Source organism: Dendrobates tinctorius, unplaced genomic scaffold (assembly GCF_039654945.1).
Source record: "Dendrobates tinctorius isolate UK_male_01 unplaced genomic scaffold, ASM3965494v1 ptg000045l, whole genome shotgun sequence".
In the NCBI taxonomy this organism is placed as follows: Eukaryota; Metazoa; Chordata; class Amphibia; order Anura; family Dendrobatidae; genus Dendrobates; species Dendrobates tinctorius.
Window position 1 is genome coordinate 7,367,860 of NW_027361713.1, and position 15,148 is coordinate 7,383,007.

The window sequence follows — 15,148 nt, forward strand, 5'->3', positions numbered from 1 at the left end:
AGTGGGGTACCACAGGGTTCTGTATTGGGCCCCCTACTATTTAATATATTTATTAATGATCTATTGGATGGCTTACACAGTAAAATATCAGTATTTGCAGATGATACAAAACTATGTAAGGTAGTTAACACAAAGGAGGACAGTTTGCAACTACAGACAGATTTGAGTAAATTGGAGAATTGGGCTGAAAAATGGCAAATGAGGTTTAACACAGATAAGTGTAAGGTTATGCACATGGGAAGGAGAAACAGATGCTACAATTACTTACTAAATGGGAAACTGCTGGGGAAATCAGACATGGAAAAAGACTTAGGCATCTTAGTCAATAAGAAGCTAAATTGGAGTGCCCAGTGTCAGGCAGCTGCCACCAAAGCAAATAGGGTCATGGGATGCATTAGAAGAGGTCTGGGGACACGAGATGAAAACATAATTCTCCCTCTGTACAAATCACTCGTCAGACCACACTTGGAGAATTGTGTGCAATTTTGGACGCCAGTGCTCAAGAAAGACATTACTGAACTTGAAAGGGTTCAAAGGCGGGCAACTAAAATGATAAATGGAGTTGGTTCACTACAATACCCAGAAAGGTTATCAAAATTAGGTTTATTTACTCTAGAAAAGAGAAGACTTAGGGGAGACCTAATATATATGTACAAGTATATCAGAGGGCAATACAGAGATCTCTCCAGTGAGCTGTTTGTACCAAGGACTGTGACAAGAACAAGGGGGCATTCTCTTCGTTTGGAGGAAAGACAATTTCTGCACCAGCATAGAAGAGGGTTCTTCACGGTAAGAGCAGTGAGGCTCTGGAATTCTCTTCCTGAGGAAGTGGTGATGGCCAACTCACTGAATGAATTTAAGAAAGGAATGGATGCTTTTCTTGTGAGTAACAGTATAGAAGGTTACGAATAACAGAATATTATAGGTAGATGATTGACCCAGCTTAGGGGAAGGAATTTTTTTCCCTATGGAGAAAATTGGCTTCTACTCTGTGGGTTTTTTTTTGCCTTCCCCAGGATCAACAATGCAGAACAGCTGCACTAAAAATAGGCTGAACTAGATGGACATAAGGTCTTCCTTCAGCCTTCAAAACTATGTTACTATGTAACAGAGGGAGCCACACATAGCAGGACAAAACGGGGGGGGGGGGAGTCACACATGGCAGGACAGGACAGAGGGGAGTCACACATGGCAGGACAGGACGGGGGAAGCCACACATGGCAGGACAGGACGGGGGAAGCCACACATGGCAGGACAGGACGGGGGAAGCCACACATGGCAGGACAGGACGGGGGAAGCCACACATGGCAGGACAGGACGGGGGAAGCCACACATGGCAGGACAGGACGGGGGAAGCCACACATGGCAGGACAGGGATGAGGGGACCATGCATACCCTGCTTATAATTGAATAAACTTACACAGTTTTCCGTGGCAAAATTAGGTGCCTCGGGTTATACTTGAGTATATACGGTAATCCAATTCATATTTAAGTTTGAACATTTATTTGTATATTCTGGGACAGATTTGTCAATGTATCAAGGATGTAAAGGTTTGCTAAATGCTGCCTTTTGTAACTTAGCACTGCATTCTCAGAGTCATCATTGCAGTGTATGGAGACCGGTCCTCTTCTCATGCGCTCTTTCTAACCATAGTGCATATTTCTTGGTACTTTTATATTATCTTTTCATTAATTTTTCTTTTGTCATGGGTTTTGTCTGTTTTTCCGGCAGTGTGAACATGCTCCTCATTTTCTTCCAATGTCGATGATGCCTGTGCTGCAGAGTTATGTATCTAATCCACCGTCCATGCCCCGGAATACATGGAATCCTGCCCGTTAAGTGCAGGTGTTGCTTTTCATGTGACAGAGAAATCTGTGTCGCTGCCCATTTAGCTAGTTTAGCCTGGCGAGGGAACAATAAGCAAAGCGTCATAAAAGGGCCGCTATTTGTATCTGATCTCCAGAGCTGTCATCGGATATGTCACGGCGGTCCTCTAAGCCAGAGGCACTTGGTAACCCATACAAGTGACTGGCACTGCGGGCTGGCAGCACACTATTCTCTGCTGTTCAGCCTGTTTCCAGTGCTGGATTTTATTGTACTTTCCTGTCTATAGAAACGCATGTATGGAGAAGAAAACCGCTCTTCATTTAAGGTGCGATCTGTGCTCATTCTGCTTTGACATTGTTTCATCTGATTTATTTGTTTTCTGGGTTTGGTAAATGGGCAGGTAAAGTGGAGCTCTGGTTTTCTTCTGCTCATGTGATAAAGATGTCTTGTAGCATAGTGCCGCCATGGTTGGCATTAATCACTGATGTATGTGTTAGACACAATTCACATGTGTCATTACCTTTCTAATACACTGTCTTGTTCACATCTGCATTAAGGATCCCGCACTGATCCTTACAGGTCCCATTACTGTTCCATTATCTATGAGGTTTTGTTTTGTACTGACTGGACATCAATTTGTGCTATACGGCCCAGAAAATCAGTAAATCTGCTGTGTTGACACGTCACTTGTACACTGTGTATGCTGGGACAGGTCCCAGGGCTCGCACCCTTCGGAATAGTGCCCTTTTGTAGGCCAGTATGCATTTAGTGACGATGCAGAACGCACACAGGAGCACATATGGCAGCTTAATGAAAGAACATCCTCCTGATGACATAAGGCAATAGTGCAGTGTGAACAGCACCGTATGCACAGTACTCCAGCTGTTGTATGTAGCTTCAATAAATGGCATGGCAATCACACAGGGGTTAGTAGTAAACTAGGGAGCCCCTCCTGAACTGCTGTATACCTCTAAATGTATGCGGTAACACACAAAACCCAAGACGGAAACCAAATTAATATTAGCCTGCTGTAAGTAAATAAGTAAAAGCAATAGTGCAAATAAATACTGCTTTTGTTATAAAAAAAAAATAAAAGCCATCCTACCAACATCGAGGTGTACCCCAGTTTGGGATGATCCTAACCTCTAATGTTAAAAACCCTGCGTCATAGTGACACCCTGTGTGAATAAGGCCTCACTTCATGTATGTGGTCACAGGTTGCAGGAGAAGGCCATCAATCAATATTCGACAAGTTGCCATTTTATGTTGGCTTAGAGGGATTGGCCAACCCTTAATGGCCATGGGGACGGGGAAAAAATACATGCTTCCCTCCTAGATCAGTGTTACTCCCCGTCCTTGGCAATGTGTTCCCCTCTGGTCCCCTGGGATCTACATCCAGCGAGGCCATCGCATGACCGCTGCACATCAGTGGCGCATTTATGTTTCATCCACGTGGAAGAAAAAGTCTTGGTGGCCAGCGCTGGTCCCAGAGGTGAGCACTGTGTGATGCTTTGTCTTCTGTTCTACCTTGCTCTGTGTACACTGTGCACTGAGCGCAATCTGATGCCTGCCTGAAATGCAATTTACATTAGTGACGGCACTCTGTCCCCCTCCATTACTCATTTGGAGAGACAGCAGGGACTGTTCACAATGCTCCACAACTTGAAATGAAGAACGTGCTACAAGTCCCATAATTCCGATTTTGTAATATTCTGCACATGCTCAACCAACGATGGAAGCGGAAAGAAAACCACCTGCAGGATAGGCTAGTAAAATAGGTATGTAGCAAGAGAACCGCTGAAAAGCTTCACTAACTGATCGGCTGCAGCTTTCTCAATTCCACTTTGAAATTATTCCTGTATCGGACAATATTAGACTGCGGCAGCATTCATGCCTGAGGTCCAGCAGCGCACATGGCGGTATGATCGCAGGAAAGGTGGCTGTCCAGAAAGGGGAGTACAGTGTTATAGAAAGAACACCTCCCTGGCTTTTTTATGTAATGGAAATCCCCTTTAAGTACTCTGACGGAGCCACTCTCCAAGTGTATAAGATGTACCACAGAGTTAGGGGGTCTGAGATCATTATTTATCTTGTGGGGTGACACTCTATGGAGAAGTGTCTGTTGGGTGGAGGAGCAGCGCCTTTACTTACGATCCGGTATGTCTGGCGCTACCTTGTATAATGAAGAGGGGGACCGCGAGCCGTTCACTTTAATAATTAATACTTCTTGTACTGTGCGTGCTTTTTCTTTGTAATAAATGCGACTTAATGGAATTGCCTGTCACTGTGTATAGCAGACGCAATATGTCTGCTGCTGTTCTGAGCATTACATACAGTTTTGCAATTTATTCTTTTTTTCTTTTCTCAATTTTTCAGTTTCAAGATCCAGAAGCCTGTGACCAAATGTATGAGAGCCTCAGCAGGCTGAACAGCAACTATTACAGAGAAAAGGTATTCCACAAACGGTGGCTGAGTCTCCCTACACGTCTGACTGACGCAGTTATTTTAACTTATGTGCTGATAAATTGGAGAAAAGATTGTCTTTATTTAATATCCATTTACGTCTCCCTGTCCAAAGTACTTAAGCCACAGGAGGCAAGATCTGTTCAAGGACTCCTTGTCTTCAGTTTTATCATGACCTGGTTTCGTGCACTTGGAAGCTAATAGAACAGTTTACTCATGTCTTCCGCTCCATTTATATGAAGTATTTTGAGTATAGAAATGCGTATTGTGTCTGCTTACTGCACCTGGCTGTCATCTCGTGAGCATTATCCGCCCACAGTATGCTGATCCGTACATCTGCAGCATAGTGGAATCAGTTCTGCCATATTGTTATGTCCATGATCTATTTTATGCCAGGTGAATACAATACAGTATGTGTCTATTAAATCTGAAGAAGCCATGAAAGGGCCTGTGAGGGATCAAAGGCTATGGGAACCTGGCATCAATAATAATAATAATAATAATAATAATAATCTTTATATAGAGCCAACATATTCCGCAGCGCTTTACAGTTTAACAGGTTCAAACAAATTTGTCATAAGTAGCAACATTAACAATACAATAATTAAAGCAAAATAAGACACCCTGCTTGTGAGAGCTTACAATCTACATTGAGGTGGGGGAGATATAAAGTATAGGTGTGTATTTACAATGATGGTCCAGCCATCTTGAGGGAGTGGGGGATAGATGGGGATAGTGAATGGGCTACACATGCACACTTACACATAGAATGACTTTGATTAGGGAGCATGATAGGACATTCTGAACAAATGTGTTTTGAGGGAGCGCCTATAACTATGCAAGTTGTGGATGGTTCTAATTTCTTAGGGTAGAGCATTCCAGAGGATGTCTTGGAGTCGGGAGTGGGAGGTACGGATTAGTGCAGAGGTTATTCGAAAGTCGTTTGCAGAGCGCAGCGATCAGCTAGGCCAATAGACAGAAATGAGGGAGTAGATGTAGGGGGGTGCCGCACTGTGGATGAGAACAAGTAGGTTAGTAGATGGTGGGAGCAGAAGTTGTTCAGTTTTAGAAAGGTTGTGTTTCAGATAGAGAGCGGACATGATATTGGAGACTGCACACAGACACTCATTGGCGTTCTGTAGTACAGCGCGGGTAAGGTCAGGGGATGACGTGTATAGTTGTGTGTCATCAGCATAAAGATGGTACTGAAAGCCAAATCTGATGATCTGTTCAATTGGGGCCGTGTAGAGAGAGAAGAGAAGGGAGCCAGGGACTGAGAAGGGAGCCAGGGACTGAGCCTTGAGGTACCCCAACAGTGAGAGGAAGAGAAGATGAAGTGGAGCCAGCGAACAAAACACTGAAGGAGCGGTCAGAAAGATAAGTGGAGAACCAGGAGAGGGCAGTGTCCTTAATGCCTAGTGACTGGAGCCTAGAGAGTAGGAGACGGTGGTCAACAGTGTTGAAAGCTGCAGAAAGGTCGAGAAGAATGAGCAGAGTGTGGTTACCATTATATTTTGCTGTCAGAAACTGCACTCATCAAAGTGATCAATGATCTTCTGTCGACTGTAGGGGGCGGAAGCCAGACTGTGAAGGGTCTAGGAGTGAATAACTGGCAAGGAAACGGGTAAGGCGGGAGTAGACAAGGCGCCCCAAGAGTTTAGAGATGAAGGGGAGATTGGAGACTGGTCTGTAGTTAGTTGTGCAGGATGGGTCGAGAGCGGGTTTCTTTAATAATGGAGTAATGATAGTGTTTGAAGGAGGATGGGAAAATGCCCGAGGAGAGGGAGAGATTAAAGATTGTAGTTAGGTGAGTAGTGACGACTGGAGGAGATGTGATGGAATGGGGTCAGTAGTACATGTAGTCGGACGAGACGAAGAGAGGAGCCTGGAGATTTCTTCTGTGATGGGATCAAATGTGGAGAGCAAGCCAGGGGAAATGCAGGGAGGGATGGGAGTCACAGCACCTGGTGGCTGGGAGAGGATTTCCTGATTGATATTATCTATTTTTTCTATAAAGTGGGAGGCCAGGTCATCAGCACAAATGTCTACGATAGGGGCTTGTACTTTCAGCTTGAGTAGGGAGGGAAAAGTGTCAAAAAGTTTCTTTGGGTTGTTGGATAGTGTGGAGATCAGGGTGGTGTAGTAGGTCTGTTTGCCGAGGTGAAGGGCAGAGTTATAGGTTCTTAAAATAAATTTGAAGTGGATGAAGTCTTCTGGTGTGCAAGTTTTCCTCCATAAGCATTTTGCACTCCTAGAGCATCACTGCAGAAATAAAGTTTGTGATGTGAGCCAGGGCTGTTTTACTCTGTGCTTGGAGGTTCTGAGGGTGAGGGGTGCTTCTTGTTCAAGGGTGTTTCTTAGTGTCGTTGTAGTGGTGTACAGCCACATCAGGACAGGAAAAAGAGGAGATTAGGGACAGTGATGAGTGTAGGGAGTCTGAAAGTGTATGAGGGTTAATGGCGTGTAGATTTCTGAACGTGTGGTAGGTAGGAGTGTGCTGGGATGGGCAAGGATTTGTGAGAGTGAAGGAGAGAATGTTGTGGTCAGAGAGGGGAAGCGGTGAGTTATCTAGATAGATTGAACAGAGCTGGACAAAGACCAGGTCAAGGGTGTTACCGTCTGTGTGTGTCTCAGAGGTTGAAAGCTGTTAGAGGCTTTGAGAAGTGGTTAGTGATAGAAGCTGGGATGCAGATGTGGAAGTGAGGCTGTTATTTGGGATGTTGAAGTCTCCCAGGATAAGGGTTGGTAGTTCTGAGGACAAGAAGTGTGGCAGCCAGGCCGAGAAATGGTCAAGGAATTGGGTCGGTGAGCCTGGGGGCTGATATATGACCGCTGCTCTGAGGGACAGGGGACGGAAGAGCCTGATGGTGTGGACCTCCAAAAGAAGGGAATTAGTGTGATGGAACTGGGGGATGACCTGGAAAGTGCATTGTAGGTCTCAGGGAATGGGTGAATTGTAAGCCACCATGGGAAATGGCAGCAGGCGAGACAGTGTCAGAATCCTGAATCCAGGTTTCAGTGATGGCCAACAGATTAAGAGAGTTGTTCAGAAAGTAATTGTGCAGGAAAGAAAGTTTGTTACATACAGACTGTGGATTCCAAAGGCCACAAATAAAAGATGAGGGAGTGCAGCTAATATTAATAAGGTTAGTAAGGTAGTGTAGGGGTTGAGGTTGGGGGAGATGTCCCCTGAAATCAGTAGGAGTAGGAAGATAAAGAGCAAGTAGTTATTGGAATTGTAAGAAGTTTTTTGTGCAATGTGTTTGGGCAAGATGGGCTGAGGATTTTCAGGAAGGTGAGAAGTGCATGGAAGCTGTACATGTGAAAAGGAAGTATAGAGGGGCTGATGTGTATGAGTTGGGATTGGGCGGTGAATGTGGATGGCAAGGGAACACAGCAGGATATAAATAAAGCACATGGTTAAAAGAGAGCAAAGTGTGGGTTACCTGTCTCCTGCCCTGACTAACTGCCATGGATTAACTACTTTTTCTAGATGCTTAGCTGCTGAGATGCTTTGCTGAGGGGATGCGTGCACCCCAATGTGTAGATACAGTTCTTATGTGTTTATAGTGTTAGGAACTTCCCATTTCTAACTGGAATTAGAGTACAATTTAGGTTATGTGCATACATTGCTTATTTGCTTGTAGAAATTTCTGCAAGGTTTCTGCATATCTTGGCAGAAATATGCAGTGGAATATCCGTGCATTTTTTATGCAGTTTTTATTCAGTTTTTATGCGTTTTTTCATGCGGTTTTGTAAATCCCTAGAGCTTAAACAAAGATATATTATTAAATTGTCATTTCCTTGTTCAACCTCTTTTTTCATTCTCCATTGAAGACCATAATGTCATTACAAACCATGTTCAAATTTATAATGTTTACACACACAAAACGATTAATTGAAAAAAAAAAGTGTGTGTGTATGTATATATATATATATATATATATATATATATATATATATATATATATATATATATATATATATATATATATATATATATATATATATATATAATATATATATATAATATATATATATATTGTGATACCTCCGACTGGCTCCCCCGCTGATTATCGCTGGTCGCGCGAGAAGGTCCTGGACCATTTCTCGTCGGGCGCTTCCTGCTGGGCTTCCTGTGGCGCCGACGAGCGACGTGTGTACGCGGGCGGGAGGACGTCAGGATCGCTGCGTCTGACAGGTAAGTAACGACCCCCGACCCCTGCTATGTCGCTAGTGAGATCTGCCTGTGTGGCAGCTCACTAGCGACCACTTAGCGATGCACCAGCAATCCATATCGTTGTCGGGATCGCTGGTGCATCGCTAAGTGTAACGGTACCCTAACACAATTTATTACTGTGCCGACACAGACCACCCTCTTACACAGACTGCAAGGGGAGCCCAGTATCACACAGGATAGGATTAGATACACGGCTCAGCAGACAGTAACACAGGATAGGATTAGATACACGGCTCCACACACAGTATCACACAGGATAGGAGTTGACACACAGCTCATCAGTCTGTATCACACAGGATAGGATTAGATACTCTGCTCAGCACACAGTATCACACAGGAGAAGATTAGATACACTGCTCAGCAGTCAGTAACACAGGATAGGATTAGATAAATAGCTCAGCACAGGATGTGCCAAAGGAGAGTACATTTTCATTCCAAGAATTCCACTCATTCCATCTGATTTGCCTTTTGATTTTAAATGCCTCCAGCTTCCAGTTCAACTGGCATTTGCAATGTCCATTAACAATGCTCAGGAACAGTCCTTGAAAGTAGTAGGGATTGATTTGCAATCTCTATGCTTTTCTCATGGTCAACTTTACGTGGCCTGTTCAAGAGTTGGAACTGCCAAAAATCTGTTCATCTTTGCGCCAAAAGAAAAAACAAAATTGTTTATCAAAAGGCTCTTGAATGAGTTCAAAATAAAATACTAGCAACACTTAGGTAACCATTTAGTTAATTTGTGTTGCAAATCTGTAATGTTGAATATATTATGTGAAAGTTTCCTATGTGCAATATAATCATAATTTGTTATGACTAACCACAGTTAGTTACTATGGCTGGGCAACTCCGGGCTCTTCAGCTAGTGTGTATGTATATGTGTATAATATATCACCAGCCTTTGTGGGAGCATTAACATAATTAACCTACATATACTGTAACAAAACAACAGCTATCAGAAATCAATCTGCGTGAAACCCAATATCTATTTATTTTTCAAAAAATTAAAAAAATAAATGCGTGGGCTGCATAATTTTCAGAACCAGCAGAGGGAAAGCTGATGGCTGATAATATTCTGGGAAGGAGCCAGTAGCCATAAAGGTTCCCAGGCTATTAATATCAGCTCACTGCTCTTTGCTTAGCCTTTACCAGCTAGTTTTTCAGAGGAACTCTAGAAAAAAATTCACATGGGGTCCCCCTATAAAATTGAACCAGCAAAGGCTAGGCAGACAGCTGCAGGCTGATATTAATAGTCTGGGAAGAGGCCATGGATATTGTCCCCTCCCAGACTAAAAACATCAGCTCTCAGCTGCCCCAGAAATGGCGCATCTTATTCTGGCACTTAACCTCGCTATTCCCACTTTCCCTGTAGCGGTAGCAAGTGGGGTTCATATTTTTGGGGGTTGATGTCACTTCTGTCTTGTCGGGTGACATCACCCCCATCTATGAGACACCTATCCATTACTAACCCCATAATGATATTGCATAAAACACAGACACCCAGAATAAAGTCCTTTATTTGAAATAATCACACAGACTCCTTTATTGACTCTTAATTTACGATTATTAATGAACTCCTAATCCCCAACTCCCTCATCTCTCGCAAACAATCAAAAAATAATAAACCAACATATAATACTTGTGTCGCCTGGGGAGATCGCTATGGGACACTCGGTATTAAATGGACTACGGTGGACAGGGAGTATATTTTGGTTTATTTTTTTTAATTATTTGCAGGAGACACGGGCGTCGGGGATTGGGTGTTCTGTGAGTATGTATATTGTATGTCAATGTTTTGATTTTTTTTATTTTTACAATTGAACACAGGCATCGGATGATAAAACAATTCTCCCATCATCGGCTCATGCTGTCTCTGTTATAGGTGACAGCAGACATAACCGGAATAGAAGTAGTAGTCCTATCAGACGACGCCTAAGTACAATCACTATGGGCTGTTCGTCGCATGGGTACACACAGCCGCAGACACCCGCACACATTCTTCGCCTACACACATATTCTCTGCCCACACACTCTTCCTCCTTCTGACATTTCCTTTTAGAATTTGCAGCGTTTTTTGGCAGGAAATCTGCATCAAATCTGCAGCACATCCGCAAACCTTTTTACACCTGCGTTTTTGCTGCAGATTTGATTTGCTCAATTGAAGTGCATGCCCTCATCATCTCCCACCTCGACTATTACAACATCCTTTTTTGTGGCCTCCCTGCTAACACCCTCGCATCCATCCAGTCCATCCTATCTATAACAATTGACAACATCACGCTTTCCCCCGTCCCGGAGAGGTCCGCTGCCTCAGAGTAACCCTTGACTGTGCCCTGTCAGTCAAACCGTACATCGAAGCTCTCTCCACCTCCTGCCACCTCCAGCTCAAAAATATTTCCAGAATCCGTCCCTTCCTCAACCCTCAATCTGCTAAAATACTTGTGCATGCCCTCATCAGCTCTTGTCTCGACTACTGCAGCAACCTTTTCTGTGGCCACCCTGCTTACACCCTCGCACCTCTCCAGTTCATCCTTAACTCTGCTGCCCGACTAATTCATCTCTCTCCTCCACTTCTCCCTTCTGCAAATCTTTTCACTGGCTCCCATTCCCTCAGTGTATGCAATTCAAATTACTAAGGCTCGTTTCACACAAGCGCTTTTGAGCGCAGCGACGGCCTGCACACGGCCGCCGCGAAGCCCCGCCCCCTGTCGCGCCTCCGCCGGTAGCTCCGCCTACCGGCGCATGACGCTGCATGCGTCCTGCGTCCCCTATCTTTATCACTGGGGGCGCAGGCCGTGCGCTGTCTGCGTTTGGCGGCACATGCGTCCTTTTGACGGTGCGCCGACCTGCGCCAAACGCAACCTGCTGCAGTTTGGTTGTGTTCGGCGCACCGTCAAAAGGACGCATGCGCCGCCAAACGCAGACTGCGCACGGCCTGCGCCCCCCAGTGATAAAGATAGGGGACGCATGCAGCGTCATGCGCCGGTAGGCGGAGCTACCGGCGGAAGCGCGGCAGGGGGCGGGGCTTAGCGGCGGCCGTGCGCAGGCCGTCGCTGCGCTCAAAAGCGCTAGTGTGCAACTAGCCTAATACTGACCTACAAGGCCATCTATAACCTGTCTCCTCCATATGTCTTTGAACTAATCTCCCGATATCTTCCCTCGTGTAATCTACGGTCCTCCCAAGATCTCCTCTCCTCCACACTTATTCGCTCCTCACCCAATCGCCTCCAAGACTTCTCCCGAATATCCCCCATCCTCTGGAATTCTGTGCCCAACACGTCCGACTATCAACCACACTTGGATCTTTCAGACGGAACCTGAAAACCCACCTCTTCAGGAAAGCTTACAGCCTGCAATGACCCCGCTGCCTCCTCACCACTACTGGAGCTACCCCCTTCACCATTACTGTAGCTGCTGCAACCCCCAAACCTACTGTCTCCTTCCCCACCATCCTGTAGAATGTAAGCCCGAAAGGGCAGGGTCCTCTCTCCCCTCTAGATCAGTCTGTGATTGTTAGTTTGTTTACTGTAAGTGATATCTATAATTTGTATATAACCCCTTATGTACAGCACCATGGAACGAATGCTGCTTTATAAATGGATAATAATAATTGAAGTCAATGAGTCAAAAACGCTGCAGAAACGCAAAAAGAATTGACATTTCTGCAGAAAGTAAAACGCTGCAAGTAAGGACGGAAATTTATGGATCATGTGCACAACACATCAGGATTGTCATTGAATTGCGTTGTTTTAGTATTCCATTGCGTTTTTTGCAACATTTCCGCACGTAAAAAAAGCCATAAAAATGCATCGTGTTCACATAGCCTTAATCTGCAGTATATACCTATTTAAATAAAGAAAAAATATATTAATGTAAAGGTGTACTGCATGACAGTCCCGAACATAATTTGTTGCGTTAAGCCACCTTTTACCTAATGTGTATAGCTCACCTTCAGATAAGATGGACTGGATTGCTCTTAAATTTGTGTGTTAGTGAGCGACTGAACAATTTATGATCAACTCATAGGAGTCAAAAACTGCTGAAGTTACTACTTTGATATCCGAATGGTTGTAAATGGCATGTATCCGTATGTAGCACAATGCAACGTTTCACTGTAAATGATAGTAACAGACTAGGCACACATTAAAGCGAGTCAGTCTGTAATAGTTACCTGCGAAACCACAGAGTTATTGAAACATACCTGTGCTGAGCTTTGGTGGTAGCATGAATGAGACCGTACAATCTGAGTAAAAGGCTGCCGTTTATCTGTAACACTGAAATGATGGTTGTAGTGTCAGCCATGAGCTTTCTACTGCCTCACTCAGGAGCAGAAGGGTGGAACTGTAGGCTGCTTACCCCAAAAAATATTTGTGGCACATTAACTTTCTCTGTTTTTTTTTTTTTTTTCATGATAATAGTATCCACGACTTCAAGATACAAGCTTTACCGAGATCACTGTGGATGAATATCGAATGGTGCTTGCTACTGGTAAGACTATGCTGAATCTCCTGATGTGGCTGTAAGGGTTCTTTATAGAATTGAAGTCTGTATTATCTATTCCCATTGAGAGGCAGAGCACCATCGCTTCCTTGCTTTGTAAGAAATCCCAGCTATAACACTCTATTCTGCTGAGTAACAACATTTATCAAGAGTGCCGAAGTTTCCCATAATAGTATATGCAAATATACATTCAGTTTTCCTAAATATCACTCAAGACTGCAGAATGAAAAGCCTGAATATTTCTATTCTGTAAGCCGTTCTTGTATGGTATATTTCTCTCAAGTGACTAAATCTCCTCTACACTGGCAGATACTCTGAAACAGATGGATGAGATGAAAAAAGGAATGTGGACCAGACTCAAAGACAAGTTCAATGTGAAATCTCCAGATGAAATGAAGGAGTAGCCCATATGAAGATCACAAACTGCTCCTCCTCCTATCGTGTACAAACCTACTTTCTACATTTGGAGCCTCCCAATAAAAAGACATTTTTCACTCCATTCATCAGAGGTTCTTGATTTAACCCACAAAACTGTGTGCAAAGAGTGTAAATTTTTCCCAATATATTTAATTCGCATTTATATTACAAAGACTTTTTTCCCAATTCTAGAAAGCAGTTTGTCCTTCTGTTCTAAATGTGAAAGGAGTATAACACTTTCTTCATGAGCTTTCTTGAAAAACCCCAAAATATTTATCTGGAAAATCACTTGCTAATAGTGAGGGCCTCGCCTAAGAGGCTTCATAACATCGCTCATCTGATAACTAACTCCTGTATACCCAGGAGCTCTGCTGTATTCTGAGAGAGCCGCTGCCAGACTCCTCTGGTGGGGCATACCGTCAGAGAACAAAAGGATCAGGTGTAGGAATTCCATTTTGCCAGATTCTTCTCTCCCCTGACGTCATCTATCAGGGTGAGAGTTGTGAGGCCCCATGACAGATTATGTTGAGAAGAGAAAGATCTGGCACATTTGGTTGACTATTTTGTTATTTGGTAGATAGGCCGCTACACAGTAGCACTTGGCCAAGTCAAGCGCTCATTTGTTTGGAGGGGTCAGGGAAGTTGGATGTTGTAAAGTTTTCAGATAATCTGGCACGCCATAAGATCCATTTTTTTATTTGAAGAAATTAAAATCTGTAGATGTCATGCGCGTTTCGAATGTTACTGCCCTTAGTGATAGAGAGAATGATAGGACGTATGCTGTATAAGAACAAACTATGAGCCAACCAGGAATGAATGTCACGTGTGCATGACAAATCATATTGTAGCAACATGTTCCCAAAAAATAAAAACTCCATGACAAATATATATGATTAACGAATCACATGCACCAATGATACTAAACAGTATATATTTAGAATGCAGAGAAATATATACAGAAACATATTTGAAAAGCTTCAATAAATAAAGAAGTTTGTTTCCCGTGTAACCCATCAGGTATCCTGGGGTTCAGATGGAAAATCCAGGCTGCTTCTCTTTTATGAACATCTTTTACCCAGTTTCCTATTATCGGTTTAGTAACCTTTTTCTATGCCACAAAAGGTAAACAAGTGTAGGTCCCTGTTATGAACATCAATAAATGCGCGTATGTCACGTCCATTCCTCATTGATTGAAATAGAATTGAGTGCCGGATTTTTTGAGCTAGCAAGGCATCCAGAGCAGCAGAGACAGACTTTCCTTCATAGGCATAACATGCAGTCATACAGTTGTGGCCAAAAGTATTGACACCCCTGCAATTTTGTCAGATAATACTCAGTTTCTTCCTGAAAATTATTGCAAACACAAATTCTTTGGTATTATTATCTTCATTTAATTTGTTTTTAAGATCATCTTTAACATACAGTAATTCTCTCTGTTATCTCAAGTTAGTTATCTATATAGCAAAAAATTGGAACAGCACCATAGGTGCAAGGCCCACACCAAACAAATATCTATTTGAAGTAGTAATAGCAATAAAAAAGGCAGGCATCACTCACTCCAAAAAGTTATGAAAACAAAGTGGACTTTATTAGCCCATGATGTGGTATGACAACATTTCAGTTGTGACCGAAATTTCTCCATGGAAAAATGTTGGTGATAGCAGAAACGTTACCACATCAAGTGCTGCTATGAGCGGCGCACC

At 43.5% G+C, this 15,148-nt stretch overlaps 1 protein-coding gene across 1 annotated transcript in view; it reads left to right on the plus strand.

Moving 5' to 3' along the window:
* UQCC2 (ubiquinol-cytochrome c reductase complex assembly factor 2) overlaps positions 1-13,631 on the plus strand; it is a 40,571-nt gene extending 26,940 nt beyond the window's left edge. Inside the window, exons 2-4 of the mRNA XM_073575603.1 lie at positions 4,205-4,279; positions 12,947-13,016; positions 13,338-13,631. Of these exons, the coding sequence (XP_073431704.1) occupies positions 4,205-4,279; positions 12,947-13,016; positions 13,338-13,432 (240 nt within the window). The 3' untranslated portion in view covers positions 13,433-13,631. The remainder of the gene's footprint in view (positions 1-4,204; positions 4,280-12,946; positions 13,017-13,337) is intronic.
* The last annotated feature ends 1,517 nt before the right edge of the window (positions 13,632-15,148 follow it).